The sequence below is a fragment of the Frieseomelitta varia genome, unplaced genomic scaffold (genome assembly GCF_011392965.1).
Source record: "Frieseomelitta varia isolate USP_RPSP 00005682 unplaced genomic scaffold, Fvar_1.2 scaffold_914, whole genome shotgun sequence".
Lineage (NCBI taxonomy): Eukaryota > Metazoa > Arthropoda > Insecta > Hymenoptera > Apidae > Frieseomelitta > Frieseomelitta varia.
The window spans coordinates 1-18,057 of record NW_025110717.1 but is presented as its reverse complement, the minus strand read 5'-3'; the positions used below and the strand labels follow the sequence as shown (position 1 = coordinate 18,057).

The window sequence follows — 18,057 nt, the reverse complement described above, 5'->3', positions numbered from 1 at the left end:
TCAATGTCGCATCACACACGGTTGACATTCATAATACTGATTTTTTTCAAACGTCAGTTAAAGAAAAAAATACTTCTTTCGTTCTTTCACAATCATAAATAAGAAATATAATACTTGTTATATAAATTAAGGGACGCCCGGTAAGCGCATAAATATGTACACTTGATAAAATTGCATGAGATTCACGATAGAGTCCATCGTTCTTCTTGTTCTCGAAGTAATATAGATCAGACTAGCCAAAGTTCTCGAAGTGGTGAATAAAGTACGGCAGACGGCGACCTTTATTCACTTCGTCGCAGGATGACATCACGCTCTTCGTTAGAGGACGTGGCCCACAACTAAATACTCCTATCTTACTGACCTACGACAGTATTTAATACACATTTTAATTCGTTAACAGCATCTAAAATTTTTTGAAAATATTTAATTGTTAAAAAATGTTTAATTTTAATTTCTGAGCTAACAAATAAACGAAAATAATTCGAAAACTTACGTAGCTGTGCTTTTTCTGAACAAACTTTAAAAACGAAGTCATATCCGGCCTGCCAAAGTGATTTATCGCCTTTAAACCCGTGAATATGCTTTTCTTGGATAGCCTCTGGAAATGGTTTTCACAAATATACTGCAACAGAGAAATATCACTCAACTTGTGTTTATGTAACAGAGGAACAATTTCACAAGCATTACAATTGTTCCACAGCTTACCAGCATGGTTGTACGTAGATCGAACTTGTGAAAGAATTGCGTAATAAATATGTGAATTTCTAACACGTCTGTAACATCTTTCCTTTCGACGTCCCTCAATACGTCGATGAACCATTCGAAATGCTTGTGAGAAGGGCAGATCCACAGGAAATAAACCTAAATTTAATAACACAGGGACACAACATATTAACTACAGAAAATATATAAAATGTTAAACAACATTTTTTTCTGTATTAACAGAGATCAGTCACCTCTACAATTTCTAATTTTACAATTTCAAAATTTCTTGTAAATGCGCAGTCTACTGATTATAATAAAAATCAGTTACAACTACCTTTTTACAAGCGACACCAGAGTATCTATTCGTAGAGGTTCCAAACACAAGGTCGTTCAACATGGAAGCATAAGGAGTGACACCGATACCACCGCCAACCATCACAGCGACCTCGAACTTGTACCAATCTTGATTACCACCACCAAACGGCCCTTCTATTCTTATTTTCGGATGTTCGTCCTCCGGGTTGTAGTTGCAGGGATCGAAGTAATTACGCAATTTCCAAGTCCACGGCCCTTGTGCTTTAATGTGACACGAGAGGAAATTTTCGTGCGGCGCAGAAGTCAGGGTGAACGAATGAAACTCGTTCGATCTAAACGCGGTACAGGAAAGGCGGACCCATTGGCCAGATAAATATTTCAAATTCGGTGGCCTGTAGAATTTGATTTTAATCACGTCCGATGGCAACAGTTCCGTTTCGATGATGTCTAGCGCCATGTATTTGGTACGAAGGCTTACAACCTTGAAACCGATAATAATAATGTGAAATGTATTTCATTGATTTTGAAAATATTGTTTATATAGAAAAATTGGATAATAAAATTAGAAAATTAAATAATATGATAATATGCTAATAAAATAAAAATAAAAGTATAAAAAGATAATCATTCTAAACAACCTTGTCTAAGGAATAAATAATGGCTGGTCCAACGAAGAAGATCCAGAATCGTGGAGAACCGGTCAATCGTGCCAAGCCGTGTATTAAACACAACGCATATAATACTACATATAAACTATGCGTGGACCAGAAAAATTTGTACGCTTTCTGACGAATAGTTGGATGAGCAAAGACAAAAATAATCGTCATTACAATGAACAGTAGGATTCCAGTTAAACCTGTAACAATAATTTAATATTAGTTAAAATATTTTGGTGATTATTAAGTAATTTATCAAATTGAATAATTACCTGTTACTGTTCTGAAAAGCCAAAATGATATTGTCAACCGGGCATCGCTTGGAAAACTAATTTCGCTGGTCAGACAACGAAGATGAGCTAATGGTTGAGTAGAGACATGATAAAAATTCACCATATGTCCCACTGTATGCAAAACAGAGAAAAATAACGCGGTGCACGCAGCAATTTTATGAAACTGAATATGAGAATCGAGAGGGATATATTGTTGAATAGAAAATTCTTTGAGTTTGGTCAGAAGATTGCGTGACATGGTTAAAAGTAGTAGACTGTAACAAAATGACAAGGCTGCTGCAGATCCTCTGGTTATGGCGATTCCAACTCCCATAATGTGCCTCAGATCCGTGTGTTCAGCCATAAAGGAATAATCTGAAATTTAGAGATCATTTATGACATTTTGTGACAAATATTAACTATAGTAGTATATTAACATACTACAACTTGTTTCTTCAGAAAGCCTCTCAATTATCAAACAAAGTATAAATTAAAAACTATTCTAATTCAACTATTTTAATCAATTTGATACTTTTGGTATCATAACAACTAAAGAAACTTACAAATGAATCTTTCAACGAATAAAGCGATGGTTGTGACATAGAAAACAAACAGGTAGAAAATATTCTGTCGATTCTCCTCGAGAAATGTTGAAACAGCGTCCCACTGTTTTTGAGCCCACGTCTTTGAATCCTCTGGTGGAAGTTGATCAATATGGAAACTCGTCATGCGGGCTACGTTTGTCGATGTATCGAGGAAATTCTGCTTTGCGCCTTTGCAATCGAGACCGATCGCCACGAAATCACCTTTATACTCTTTCATCATCAGCTTGAAATCGTTATACGTGAGGTAATCCTTTCTCTCCAGTCCAGCGTCCTGAAATAAATTGTTTTCGAGATGCAATCTCTACTTTTCGATACGGATAATTTAACGACGATCTGTTTTAGAGTTGAAAGTTTACTTGGAACATTCCATCTATCAATTCCGTGACATGATCGTCGGATAGGCTGGTTGTGCGTGCGATTTCTACCAAAGATCTGAGCATTTCTGACAATTCCTCTTTGTCGATAACTCCATTACTGTCCTTGTCGCACATGTCGAAGATAATTCTTAATTTATCCTCAGTTTTTCCGCGAGAGAATAGCAAAACAGTGTCCAAAAATTCCTAAAATGAAGATATATTTGATTTGATTGTTTAATATTAATGCCATTAATGTTATTAACATTATTTGATATTAGCTTAAGATATTAGTTAGAAGGAATTTTTAGTTTCTTTTATCATTTTATTCGCATAATTTCTTGTGGTCACAAACATAGCCTTCGAAACTTGATACTAAATTTGAAAAATTTTTAATCAACTTTTCCAGTCACAAAGTATAAGTAACTTTTTATTCATTTCTCTTCAATTTTTAAATTACTTATTGTTTAAATCAATTTTTAATTTCGTACAATATTTATATACATTAATGACCTAACGCTTGGCCTCAAATAGAAAGGAGAAATTTACCAACTGGAAGTACCGATTAGTCAGAGAAACTCGTTTAAAATTCATATCGCAACATGAATGATGAAGATAATAGTAAAGTAGTGTCGTAACCTGTGTAATATATACAATATTATCGTTTCCTTATTTTTAGGAATTACTCAAAATCTCCGCGATAAAGATTTCAAAAATTCGTAGTTTATTATATATTTTTCAAATATATTTTTATACTTAAAATTTCTTGCATTCTTAATATTGGATATAAAAAAACACACACATTCAATTTTTTTGTAGAAAATAAATCTTAATAGTTGCAATTGTAGGGGACACGACTCAGTAGTGTCATAAATGTGTGTCGTCTAACAACGTAGACCCAGAACGCAGTGAGGTAATTGTCAAAAATCCGAACCTTTGACGGGAAATAGATACAAAGGAGATATATAAGGACCGACTTATAATTCGAACGCTCAATAACCATTAGTTTATCTTATATTGAACATCTTACTTCTTCTCTCGCAAGTATTTAAAATAATTAGTATTTGGACAATTGTCCCTTATTGTACGTTACTGTAAATATATTAGCAAAACTTTCTGAAACACTAAAGCAATATATATGGCAACATTCTCAATGTAAAATTTAAACTATCATGTTTACTACGTGAAAGCTATGACAATGTAGCCACATTGAATTAACCAAATGCTTATATAAATATAATTTTCAATTTAAAGTAACTTATAGCGACTCTAAGAAAAGAAGACTATAATATAGCAAAGTGAATAATAGAAAAACTTGAAACTCGTCAGTTCAGATAGGATAAGATACAAAAGCTGGGACATAAATTTCCTAAAAGCTCAAGTTCAACATCTTTTACCTGGAACGAAATGCGACCGTCTCTGTCTTTATCGACTATATTAAACATTTTCTTCACGAAAACGGCGTCTGCACGCATTCCAAGCGCGCTGGCGAATTCGCTTTTAGAAAGTGACGTCCTCATAACAGTAACGACCTCACCGCTGTCGCTATCCTCGGATCGTCGCCGCCTTTCACCAGGCCGTAAACCGAACGTTAAAGCGTAAGCTTCCCTGAAGAACTATCGGAAAAAGGAAAAAGCGTTGCATAGTTAACGAGGCAGGAAGTCGTATATTGATACCTTAAGAAGCATAATAGAAATCGAAACTCGAGTTGAGAATACAAGGGAAATACCTGTTCGAGTTTCTTTTGACGTCGTTCCTTCGTTTCCGCTTTTGCAAGCATAATGTCCCTACTCACTTGGGACAGAGTGAAGTGCTTTTTATGGGATGCCAGAAATGCCTCCAGTTTCGCAATGAACTTTCTACGCGAGGCCAGCGAATCCAGTTCAAGGACAAGGTCGTAGTCCCGTGGTATCCGTAACAGAACCAACGCCTTACGATGACCATTCTCGTTTTCCTAAATATATGTATAATTGTATGTATAATGTCAATTCAAATATTGTTGTACACACAGGCACATTAAAAGAGTCCTAGCTACTGTATATCTATGTCTATTTAATAAATAACTAGAGAATTACGCACTGGACAATTTTTAACAAAAATAGTTTAAATAGACTGCAGATTTTTATACACGTATGTTGATATTTGAAGCCAGAGAAATGATGATCACAATGTACGAAGTATCCAAGATGTAGTATTTGTTATAATAATATGTAACAAATAAAACAAATCTTTTCATAGATTCTGACTTGTATTTTATTAACGGAAGTACAGTTTGCATGTTGCAGAAAAATGAACTAATAGAATCACAAGCTTTCGTAAAAGAAGAATCTTCAAAAATCGTTTGTAAATCTATAAATGTTTTTTGAATAATTCGAATGTTAAGCAATATTAAAAGAATATGCAACGTTATATTTAGCATTAGAGAAATATACAACATTGATAATTAGCATTAAAATATGTAACGTTCCTCTAATATTAACAATAAGCAATTTCATCCTATGAAGCAAGAAACATTTTTAAGCGCGCGAAAGCGTGGAAGCGAGTTTCGTATATCAGCCCGGTCCGTTGAATTCGATGAACCAATCGGAGAAGCCGATCCTTCTCCGTTTATAATGCTCTATACCACACGCTCGCATTAAGCAATCGCGCAGTTTCATCGCGAGATTTCTCGATCAAGATCCTCCTTCGAAATTTCCAAAGTAAAATGTAAAATTTTGCTGCAATCACCTGCGATTCTTCCATCGTGACCGTGTTCACGTCGTTGAAGTCGAACGTGCGCAGTTTCTCTCCCTTGCGATCGACGATGTGCAGAGCCTCTTCCGGCCCGAATTTCACCTTGACCAGACGGCGATGATTCGCGTGCAACCACTCGCGCACGATCATCTTGTCCACGCAGATTTTGCCATCATTCCTTTTTTGTATCGCTTCTTGGAGGATTTTCAATCGTCTTCTTCGTCGATTTTGCAGCTTGACCAAACCGTATCCGGCGCCGGCGCAAAGAATCGGCACAAAACCCAGAAAAACACACGCGTATATGTACACCAGCTCGCTTCCCTGCAATGGAGTTGATACACAGTAGGTTTCTGAGTTTGTACATATAGGGTAGCACGAGGGAAACGTGAAGTTCCAGGAACATAGTTTTGTATTGGGTAACATTGTATAATAGCCTGTCGATGGAAGAGATATGGCGAGGTGTTGAAATTGATCAAAACTGGTTGAAGTCTGGATTACAGTGATTTTACAAGTGTTTGAAGAGAAGTAGAAGCTAAAAATTTAATAATAATATATTGCAAATGACAATCACCTCGAAATAATCGTAACGTTGTAATGGAACACAAGGTTCTAACATTGTCGAGTTGAGTTGATAAGGCTGAGGGCAAGGATCTCCTTCTTTCCAAGTGAACACGTTCTTTTGAATAACGTCTGGTGGTATACCTGTCGCATTTACGATTATGTCCCACAGAGTTACGCGACGGATGTCTGCTATTTCGCTTTTTGTAAAAATTCTAGAAAACAGAGTATATAATATAAAATTTAATGCACAATTCTGCATTCAGTTTCTGTCAAGTCAATTCTACATTGAGTTTTAACATAAATCAATTCACTAATAGTTACTAATTTTTTTTCTTAATAAATCATAATGTAGAACAAAATTTTGTTATATCCAATGAACTTCATAAAGTTGCTAAATATTTCTAATTTCATTTTACTTTAGACACTATAATTCTAATACAATTTTCATCAATTTATCACATACCCATTCTCTTCATTTTCGAACCAAAATCTGTCAGAATCTCTTAAACGAAGGAATTGCTCGTTAATCACAGCTGAGAAGAGTTCTCCTGGCCCAGCGCTAGATTCCAGCATTCCACCAACGTAAACATCCATGTTGTTTAAATTATTCGAATGGATTTCGACTAACGTGCGCAGTAACGAGGGATTTTTGTTAAATAATTCCGGATTAATCTCGTTCCAAGTTTTCTTACGAGGTAGCTTGAAGTGTGCCCTAGCTGTATTATAATCTGGGAGACCATTATCTCTTCCTCGCATAATGTTCAAGGCTCCTAAGTCTCGTCTTGAGAATTCCATAGGCCCAAATAAATTGTTTCTAATGTCAGTTCCAAGCAAATTATCCTCTTTCTCAGCTATTTGCGACGTCATGCCCATGAGAAGTTCTTCGATTGTGCTGTTAGTTAAAATTTCCTAAAAAGAAGAAAATGTAATTAAAATAAATATGAAAAAATTTTATGTATAAGAATATAAATTTTTTTGAAATTAAAATATTAAAGATTGAAGTATTATAATTGACATGACATTTAGAATATTTTAGAATATTGGAAATTAATAGAAATTAAAATTTACTGGAAATTATTGGAAATTATTATATATCATAAAATTATATTCATAATTAAAGTAATCATCTAGTTTAATGTATCACTTACATTAGAATCCCACCATGTGGAACAAAGTCTGATCGCAGGCTGATCGGTATTAGTTCTTCTATACTCGCAGTTTTCATCTCGACGATACAATCCTGGTGGTATCAACGTGTGTCCATAACGAAAAGCTGCGCTCTGAAATATGTGACTGATTCCAGGATGTAAATCTGGTTTGTATCCTGTGTACGATGGCGGATTTTCATTCAAAAGTACCGGAAGATACTCGTACAAGATAATATTCTGTAATGTAAGAAAAAGGAACAAGCATGTATTATTTTAAGTTCAATTCTTAAAAAAATCAGACTTATTTATTAAATGGCTTACAATGTGTTTGAATTTTGTTCTATTCATAAAAAGTGTCAAATAATGGAGTAAATAAATAGTATAACAGAATATGTCTAAACGATGTGACAATTTTATAAAGGAACTAGTGAAATAGTATGAAATTATAATAGTATGTGTATCGGGTTACGGTAACGGTGTATAATTACACGGCTATGATATAGCATTACTTGTAATGACGATAGCGGGGTGACAATTTGTATAGAAAGGATGTATTACATCTATATTTTATTGTAATTAAGTTAAATGCTGTTAATTAATATGTATTATCCTATACTGATCATCTTTATCTATTTATATTTAATAACAATCTATAAAATTGTAAGAAAATTTCAAATAAGATTGCAGAAGATATAATTGATCTTTTGAAATGAATGATCATATGTTTGAATAAAATGAACAAAAATTTAGCCAACATATTTCAAGTCAATCAAAATTCAATTGTGTCTAAATTAAATTTAAATAAAAATTTTAAAAATAAACTTAGAATTAAAAAATGTTTCGATCCAACAGTTCACAATTTTCAAATTCATTCAACTAGATACATTTGCAGGTTGTGGATAATAAAAGGTCATGGGTACGCATAGTAATTGTTATGTTTATACAAATTCATATTTTAGTGAACCCAGCTAAACAAGAGAACCTAAACAATCATTTATTAGAAATTTATTAGATTATATCAGAATGAGTATTACAATCTGAACATTTTATTTTTATAACTTTGCATAGCAATGAACGAACCTGAAGCGTTGCTATAACAATACGCCTTGCTTTCTGAAAGATATCTTCGTCAGACATATTTGGATTCTCCAGTTGTATTCGCGCGGCAACCACATTGTGCCACCGATAAAACAATATTCCAAGAGCCAATAAGGGAGGATGCTGATTCGTTCGTGGATCGCCAAGGACTGAAAACGATTTTTCATAGTGAGAATCACGCACGAATGAAAAAAATATCGAACTCACGATAAAGACGTTCGGGACTGAGCATTCTCATAACGTGTGGAACAGCATGATTGAAAAGTGGAGCACGCATCGTGTTCCTCACAGGAAAATTCCTCGTAGGCTCCATCAATAGGCTGCCGTTTTTGAAAGATCTCATCGTGTTCGTCCATGCTTCGCTGCTCGAATAAATGAAGCTACCGTCGATCCAGCTCGTCACTTTGTTTATCTGCAACCTCACGTATTCAGAGCTACTTTTCGCGACTTATTTCCCAATATCTGAACGAAAGTCTTATGTTCAAACAAATATTACATTTAAAGATCATGTAAATACATTTTACAACATTATATTTAGAAAATTTTGTACTCCTTATGAAACTTTATATTCGGAATATTTCGCAAAGTTGTGCATTAAATAATTTTAATTAATTTTAGATAATTTTTGGAGCTTTATTGCACATTGGAAGATTTTGTTAAATCTTATAATTGAAAATATGTGTATATCAAATTTTGTATCTAAGAATTATTAAATTAAATAATTAAATGATTAAATAATTGAATTATTAAATGATATAAGTACTTTGGTAATCAATAAGTGACGCATTCTCAATTCTTAAAAAACAAGTAGCATTACTCATAGGAATAGCCTTGATACAGAAATGTAAAAAATAATTAAAATAAATGAGAGATTCTGCTGGTATAAAACGGTTTCGTGTCACACATGTGACACGTTTTCTCGTGAAAAATGTTCGATACGCTTTAACAGTTGACGCAATTATAAGATACGCCGGATGAAAGCGTAAGAAACAACATACGCAGTTCTTAATGATCATTACTTTCTCCATCATTATAAATAACTGGTTTACACTCGTCTCCTGTTGTTAGAAACGTTGCCTGGAGTTTTAAAGATATTTTTCCATCAATTTATATGAATCTATATAGATGACATCACTGTAGTTGAAAGGGAATGAATGAATTCCAATTACATAAACTATTTATTATCCGACAAGTTTACGTACACAATAATAATTGGACATGGATACGACATATATTAGAAAAATGATTCAATTCTAACAAATAAACTGATCGAGATCCTTCCCTTTCTGTTCCAAATATTTGAAATTTTACACATCTTATTAAATCAACTATCAGAGAGAGCGAGAAATTACCTGTTCACGAGGGCTATTAGGGCTGCGCCCGGTTTGCCGATCATAATCCGCTCGACGGAAGGGAATGTACTTGTTACCTTGGCACTCCTTGTCGAAAACCGGATCGCATTTGTCCACGTCGATTCGGTGATACTCTATTGGGCAGCCACTTTCGCTGGCCATGATTATCTCCGACGTGACCAGCTGCCCTGAAATCGTTCCGTACGCAGCATTAATGAAGATCATTCGAGGTTCCACTTCTCAAGGAAGTGAATTGCAACGCGCGACCGGTTCTCGAATGATCGCTTCCGTCGACGAAGGTTTCGCCACGTACGCTAATCGACACGGATGGAATTCAGGAGACTGACACAGTTTTTACTTTTCACCTCTTTTTCGAGAATCGACCGCGCTTTCCTTCGTCCCAGTTCCGACCGGCGTTTAACGCACGGTTTTCGGAACTGAATCGAGGACGTGAGGTCGAGCACGTTTCCCTCGAATTATCTGGAGGACCAGTTCTTTCGGATTTTGTGTTTTTTAATACCATTTGATTAAAATCTTGAGTTTTCCTAATTTAGTTTAAGTTCAGAATTTTGATTCCTTTTTTTTCTTAATTTAGTCCAGTTTTTTGAATTCCTTGAAACTTTTCTCAATTCGAGTTATTTCAAAAGATCATCGCAACAACCAATTTAATAAAATCACTATTCTTATTGACAGACTGCGAATATGTTTATACATATTTGCATTTTAAATAATTATAATATCATTAACAGAGTAAAAAGTAGTAAACTGAGTAATTTTGTTAATTTTAGAAAAATATGAATTTATATAAATCATCAACATATCAATTGTTATTAGATTTCTCTTTTCATCACTCAGCAATTCCTGAAACTGCATTAATTATCAATTGATATTCCTCTATTTTGAATAACTCTGGAATTATTTGGGACAAAGTGAACCATTCGCTATACATTATACGGAACATTTTACGTGAAAAGTGGATCAAAAAGTTCCTTGCACCCGGTTCTATTCCGACACCCGGACACCTTACGCTGTTTGCGCAACAACGTGATACAGGTATTCGAATGCGTACACTGTCAGCGACAATAATTCCCTTGCTTCTACATACTGTTCCATCTACTTTACCAAATTCATTCAAGATATTTTTTAGACTGGATTCTGAGTGAATTATCATTACATGTCGACATTCTTGTCTACTTGTCATGAAATCATGAATTTCTTTGATTAAAGAAAAATGAAATAGAATTTGGACATTGAATGAGTATCTTTTCTGTGGAAAAGATTGTCTATTATAATTTAGTTTTCTTATTACATCACAATAGTGAAGTAACACTTACTATTAATGATGCCATACTAAAATGATGAAATGTATTGATGTAGTTGATTTTTACCGAAAAAGGCGAATAATGCTGTCCTATTCTTGACCGATGGCAGACCATCGTCACCTTGCATGAAAAGCTGACTGAGCTTCCTTGGAGATGGTCTGTCCTGGCCAGCTAGCATGTAAACCCCATCAGAATATGCTGCTGGCATCTTTCGTATCAGCCTGCTGTCTATGAATGTACAAACCGTGTCAACATCATCATTTCTAATAGAATAAACAATAAAGTAAAGTACTCCAAAAACTGAGAAATTCGAACAGAAAAAGGATTTAACTCTCAATTAATATCATTATTACTTCCAGTACAATATCATAATGTATGTTTCCTTTGTTCTCTCTATGTTAAATTAGGTAAATAACTTAAACTGCTGTAATTTACTTACAATTCAACCAGTTAAAAATTAAATAAGCATATATATTGTACATTATATCAATATTCTATATTGTATATTATTACTACATTACGTATATTATATAAATTGTATACTTTAATCTTGTAAAAGAACCGAACATTGAAATCGTATCAAGAATTGATTACTCTTGCCTTGTTCTATTAGTACAAACAATGAACCCAGATGAAATGTTTGACTAGACTATTAGCATTCTGTCAGAAAGTAGATGGTTAACACGTCGAAAAGAAAACTGAGAGATATGGTGTCATTTACACAAACAAAAATTAGCATGAAACGTAATAAATATTTAAAGCACAAAAAGAAAGATAGGTTTTATAAAAAGAAAATAAGCCTCGCCGACAGAATTAAATTGTCTATTAAAAGATTTAATTATTTCCCTGTCTAGAGAGATAGAAAAAAGAGGATCTCGCGTGATTTTAATTTTTTTTCGTCGAGATTCATTTCATTTTTGAATTATAGTTGGTATTGTTCATTCACGTCAAACAGAATAGGTGTTAGTATAATAATCGAGAGGCAACGACTTTCATGTTTAAAGAACCATGAAATTTCTGTCGGCAGATCTGGTAAAGCTTTTGCTGGCTATATTGAAATAAAATAGCGACTTTTTTCGCCTTTCACTCTACGCGCCATTGGCTTTGCACGGCAATTGCTATCCGAGTCGCATCACAATGTCAATAAAAATATTTACAACGGGAATTAATTCTCTTTTTACTTCTGTCTGAATTATGGCAATTACCATTGTAATAAAACCTTCGGAATTCCTAGACAAATGTCTTCGTGCTTTCAGTATTTCAGCGTTACTTCTTTCATAATTAATACCCTTGAATGTATTAAAAATCTATGAATATGAATGTCAATATTCCTCCAGTTTCCTGATTGTTAAATAAATCTTAAAACATCATTCCTTGATTTACACTTAATTTACTATTCAAACAAAACAACTTGGTCTCTTCCTATTTTTTTTCCAATTTCTTCCGAAATTTTGCGATATATTATTTAACCGTAATGAAACAACGATCATGAAAAAAGTACTGTCCAAATTCTGACTCTTCCACTTTCCTCAAATTTTATCAATATTCATTGTTCTTCCAATATTCCTCTAAAAGTTAATTCGACTGTATCATACTAGAAGTAAAATTCGTATAAAGTGAAAAGGGGTAGGTTTAAAAAGAGTGATATGTTCACCGACGTACAGTGGTAAAAATTCTAATTCTAACTGAACAAAAATAAAGATTCTCGATTATTCCAAAATTAATTTAATGGAAAAATACCTATACTCCGTATAGTATTGTATGTTTAATGATAACTTAAAACAAAGATATTATAATTTAGTCATTTTTGCATTCTTTATTTTTTATAAAAAAATATAAATATACGAATTTGAGAAAAGATTCCAACTCTTCATAATAAAATAATATATATTCCAACAATGAAATCCTGATTGCCAAATATCGAAAAGTTATAAGTCATTAAATGATAATTCGGTCTATTTAAAATGAAAAGTTATACCACTGTGCAATGATAAAGCAATGGTATTTAAACTACTTGCCGATCGATCCCCAATCAGGATGTGCCAGGTTGTTGTACCATCCATCGTACCTCTGTTTATCCGCATAGTTGTACGCCACTCCTGCAATAAACAACGAGAAAACGTTGGATCATAAAGATCATAATATGGCAAGAAAGTGTCAATTTCCATCGAGAAATGCCAATCACTTTCGACGGAAGTAGAATTTTCTAAAGTCGAAAACGAATGTCACCGAAAGATTCAAGTATACGCATTTACAAACTGGAATCTTTAATCAGACACGTTACATTGAATTACGTAAATTTAAAAAAGAGAAACAATATAGAATGGATTATATGTTGTGAATCTACGGATTGTTTCTTAGACGTATGAATCTCTTGAGAAAAATTCGAAAACAATTCCAATAAATTATGTTTCGATCATTCTTGGAATCTTTCGCGAAGCAATCGTTCAGTTCGTTTCTTGAAATTACCAGCTTGTTAAAAAAGACTCTTTTTCGCGATTGTTCGATTGATTTCTTAAACTGATAAATCTAAAGATTCTAAGTCTGTTTCTACTATTTTCGGAATCGTTTCTGGAATAATTCGAAGAAGCGAAGTATAATGAGTGAAATGATAGTTATTCGGACAGACAACTGTGCATGTAAATTACACGTACGAATCATAGATAAAATCATTGATCCGATATTAAAACAGACTCGGTCTAATTTATGATCGATCAAGTTGTACGTTTATCAATAATTAAATATAACTAACTTATTTTACGAAGGGAATGAGACATTTAAATTGTAAACGGAGACCTTAGGAGAGAAAAAAAGAGTAGTATTAAAGGAATGACACAATGAAGAATATGAATTGGATCTAATTTAGTTGAAAGTACTCAAATTGAAATTTTTCACCATTAAATATTAAAAAATCACAGGAAAAATACTTGTTCGCAAAATTATTTACGTTTCGCTCTCTCTAAAAATCATTATGCTCCTTCTACAGTATTCATTCATGTGACTTAATCCAGAGTCATAAATTCATTTGTAAATGTTCCATCTTTAGTTATCAAAGTTATCATAATCACTCATAATCAAATAAGATTAATATAAATATATAATTAATGCCAAGTTACTAAAGTACTTTCAAGTTGTATTTTACGTTTCCTTTGATAGAGAGATTCTAATGATATTATACTAAATTAAAAGCTTGAATATTAAGTGATTTTGAACTAAATTGCTGTGATCTCCAACGATTCTCAGATACCAGTTGAGAAATTAATTTCAAATCATCACCATTTGTTTCTTATGTGCTGTCGAATAAGTCAAATCAACGTCGAGAGTTAATCTCAGCTATAGTTGGCTGTCAATTCGACAAACCTATTCCTGATATCAAAATCAAGGGACGCTTCGCTAGCTCTCTCAACTATAAAATAACAATTATAAGAAACCTTCTTAATTGGAAAATGTTCCATATTTTCACTTTCGGTATACTTTCGTCGCTGCAAGTTCGCTTAAGCGGGTAACGGAATCGATCGCGTGCAACGATCTAGCATCATAAAGATTAAAAATCGTACCGGTCACGATAGGCAGGACGATGGAAATCAGCCAGGCTACCAAGTAGATCCATGTCGAATCTGGTGGTCTTCGTCGTGTCATCCTCAACATATCCACAACACGCATCCGTACATTTCTTTAATCAATCACCACTTGGTTCTCTTTTGCCGTCACTGAATTATCACCATTCGATGCTTGCTGTTTAGAGTTGACGATCACGGCGATGCATGTCTATTCAAATAGGGACAGTTCATGAAGGCGTGCAAGATGACACACTCTGGTCCGCGACGATTACGGACACGAATCGAATTAATCAATTTTCCCGAGGAGAAAGAAAAAGAGGGAGAAAACTGGAGAGATCGACGAAAACACACTTTTTCATGCGGTGGACAGTGTGATCGTAGAGGCCACAGCAAAGAATAGAGACACGTGCAAGACACGGGCGAAAGAAAAAGAATCGAGGTCCGTTCGCTTGGCTCTCAGGGTATGCCTCGTGTCTGATGGCTTCGAAGTAGAATTTCCCCCACCCGCGAGGACGTTGGTGAGCGAGAGTACACCTCATACTCGAGTGGTTTGGGCCAAGAGCGCTCAGCCTGTACTCGCTGTGTGGTGTTCAAGCCGTTCTTGGATACACGGTGAAAGTCGCCGGCCTATTTGTTTCGTTACCGCGAACGCGCCACACTGTCTTTCTTTCTCCCTCCCATTCACTGCATTAAGCACGTTTTTCTTTCCCTCTTACTCTCGCTCTATCGCTCTCTCTCGCTCTCTCTCGCGCTCTCTCTCTCTCACTCACTCTCTCTCTCTCTCTCTCTCTCTCACACACACTCTCGCTATCGCTCTATCTCTTCCGTTCGCAAGCGTTTTCTTCGTCTTCGCGATTGCTCTCCCTCTCCGTTTCGCCGCTCGTACTTCTTCGTCTTCTTCGCCCTCTGCGTCTCCGCAACTCTCGTGCAGGTTCGTTTACTGCATATAACCGTCGCGGCATATACCAACTGGCGACGTCACTGCAGGCGCAGGCCTAGTTTTCGCGGCACCAATTATCCAAGGCGAAACCTCTCTCGGTTCTCCGACCTGAGGTTTCAAGGTCGATGACGGGACGTCTCTGGCAGACAGAACATCCTGGCAGCCGGTGACGCCAACGTTTAGCCGGAATTCGTGCGCGTTCCGCGTTCTGTTCCTCCGATTCCGGACGCTGAAATCGAGAACGAACGAAGGGCATCACGTGTAACCTTGACACGAGGATACTCGTAAGTGGTTCGAAGAATATGGCATTTCTATGAATAGTATAAATGCATAAGTTGGTAGTATATTGAAATATATGTACCTGATATTTATATAAACCACAGTGTTCTATAATTCGTCCAGTACTAAATTTAAAGTATGTATGATCCACTTCTATGATGCCGATACGTTAGCATCTAAAGTACTTAACAGATGAAAATATTTTCAAATATTTTATGGTGATTTGAAATATGGAAATTCTTTGGAATTTCATTTCTTGTAAGTGTTTTAGAAATCTTGAATCATTTATGCTAAGTCAGTAGGGTGAAGAATAATCCATATATATGCTATCTATTATATATTCCTTTAGAAGTCATCTAGTTTCTTTGAGGAAAAAAAAAATGATGGAAGTCAGATATACAGCCGTTTCTTCTTCAAAAACTGAAAATAAAGTTCATACTATAATTAATTCTTTTTCATACATCATTTAAAGTTAAAATTCTATCAGTGTTTTCTTCTATAGCAAAGTATACGAGATATACCTAACTAAAGACTCTCAATAAATATCATTTTATTACTCGTATTTCAATTTCCTTAGAAATAGCATCTTCCATGAGAATCTTCCATAAATCATGTAATCAAATCACTTCTACGATACTTTTGAAATGAATCGTCAGCAACATTCTTAGAACATTCAGAGAATCAAACGTTAAGTCAAACATGTTCTCGTTTCGTATTTCTTAGCATCATACCAAACGTAATATAACAGGTGTTTCATTTTGCCAATGAAAGAATAGTCGCAATAATAATACAAGTCACGATAATATTACAAGTTCTTTGTTCGCTTATGGGAATAGTTGCACAGGTGTGTCTCTTTTCTTTATTCTATACCACCTAAAGTAAAAGACAGATCAGAAAAGGAAAGAAGATTGAGCAACGTAATCTTTTGACATTAAAGTTGCTTCAAGAGTTTGTAACTTCTGCGATACTCAACTTTGAGCAATAGAGCATATATTATATTTTGAAATTTTTTAGTAATAAATCTAATAAGTAGAATTACGAAAAGAATAAAGAATAAAAATCTTGGAGTAGTTTTAACTCTAATAGAAAAACAATTGAACTTCTCCAAGAAGAAGTGCACTGTAGTGCGTCAACTGGCGCAAAGATTTCCTCCGGCAGCCGGGCGATTTTTATCGCCCTTGGCACCAATTAGCAAAGGCGATTGCATTTCGAGAGGGAGATCAAACGAACATGTTCCTTATTGAGAGTATATATGTCACACTAAGCATCGTTCCTCTCTCTGCTTAGCCGCTCCATTCCAGAAAATTTCTTCATTTTTTGATGATGAATCACCGCAGACCGTTTGCCAATAGACTTTAAATTATACGCATTCGCGCAGAGAAATGCTTGTCTTCGTGTATACCGTTTGATATACTCTTTGTTCTGTGGGATACCTGAAATTAAAATGCGTCACTATGGTACAAACAACGATGAAGAACGATCAAAAATGGAAAGAAGTAAAGGAAAGAGGGTTAAAAGAAAAACAAAAGAAATTCTTGCACCTTGTATTTTATTTGAAATCATGTGTATAGAAAGGAAAATGATTTTAATTTCGCACTCTAATGCACCCAGAGCACACCGTTAGGTACAACACATTTAACATTTCTTGTTTTCTTTTTGTCCATCATTGACTTCACACGTTCAAGAGAAAAAGGAAACCATTCAATATCATGACAAACATTCAAATCCTTCCACGTACGAGTAGTTATTTTATAAATTGTATCTGCTTTGTACAAAAAGTCATGTTGTCATTCATCCTGTCATTCATCCTTTTATTCGATTCGTTCCTTCTCATTCTTTCTTAAGATATTTCGCATGTAGGATTTCGTGTACACGGAAAAGAGTCGAGAAAAGTTCGAAGTAGAATATGTCGAAGTTCATAACCATAATACATACATCATTCTCGATGACATATTTTCTGCAAATATCTATTCGTTATTTCGTTATTTCGTTATGTACATAGGCACCTCTCATTCTCAAGAGCCTTGTTCAACTAGAATACGAAGTCGGATACCAACTTCGCGGATCTCGCGATTTTCGCGCGAAACTCAGCCGATTTCGACTGGCCTCTACGCTTTTAATGCTTTGCGCTGATAATTAATCAACAGTATCCGAGTTA

At 34.7% G+C, this 18,057-nt stretch overlaps 1 protein-coding gene across 2 annotated transcripts; it reads right to left on the bottom strand.

The window, feature by feature from the left end:
- Positions 1-57: 57 nt before the first annotated feature.
- Positions 58-14,967, bottom strand: LOC122537563 (dual oxidase). Of its 2 annotated transcripts, XM_043670815.1 has the most exons (20): positions 14,678-14,967; positions 13,139-13,219; positions 11,187-11,348; positions 9,799-9,986; positions 8,654-8,858; positions 8,429-8,595; positions 7,349-7,585; positions 6,664-7,109; positions 6,211-6,412; positions 5,634-5,960; positions 4,636-4,860; positions 4,304-4,522; positions 2,910-3,113; positions 2,512-2,824; positions 1,949-2,323; positions 1,659-1,876; positions 1,040-1,501; positions 706-861; positions 494-622; positions 58-361 (listed from the first exon to the last, which is right to left on the bottom strand). In XM_043670815.1, exons 1-20 carry the CDS (start codon positions 14,781-14,783, stop codon positions 233-235), a joined length of 4,551 nt encoding a protein of 1,516 aa, XP_043526750.1. In that variant the 5' UTR covers positions 14,784-14,967; the 3' UTR covers positions 58-232. The 2 variants fall into 2 exon arrangements, with proteins under 2 accessions (XP_043526750.1, XP_043526751.1); XM_043670816.1 differs by lacking the exons at positions 11,187-11,348; positions 13,139-13,219; positions 14,678-14,967 and having other exon boundaries at positions 8,654-8,865; positions 9,799-9,979.
- Positions 14,968-18,057: the final 3,090 nt, after the last annotated feature.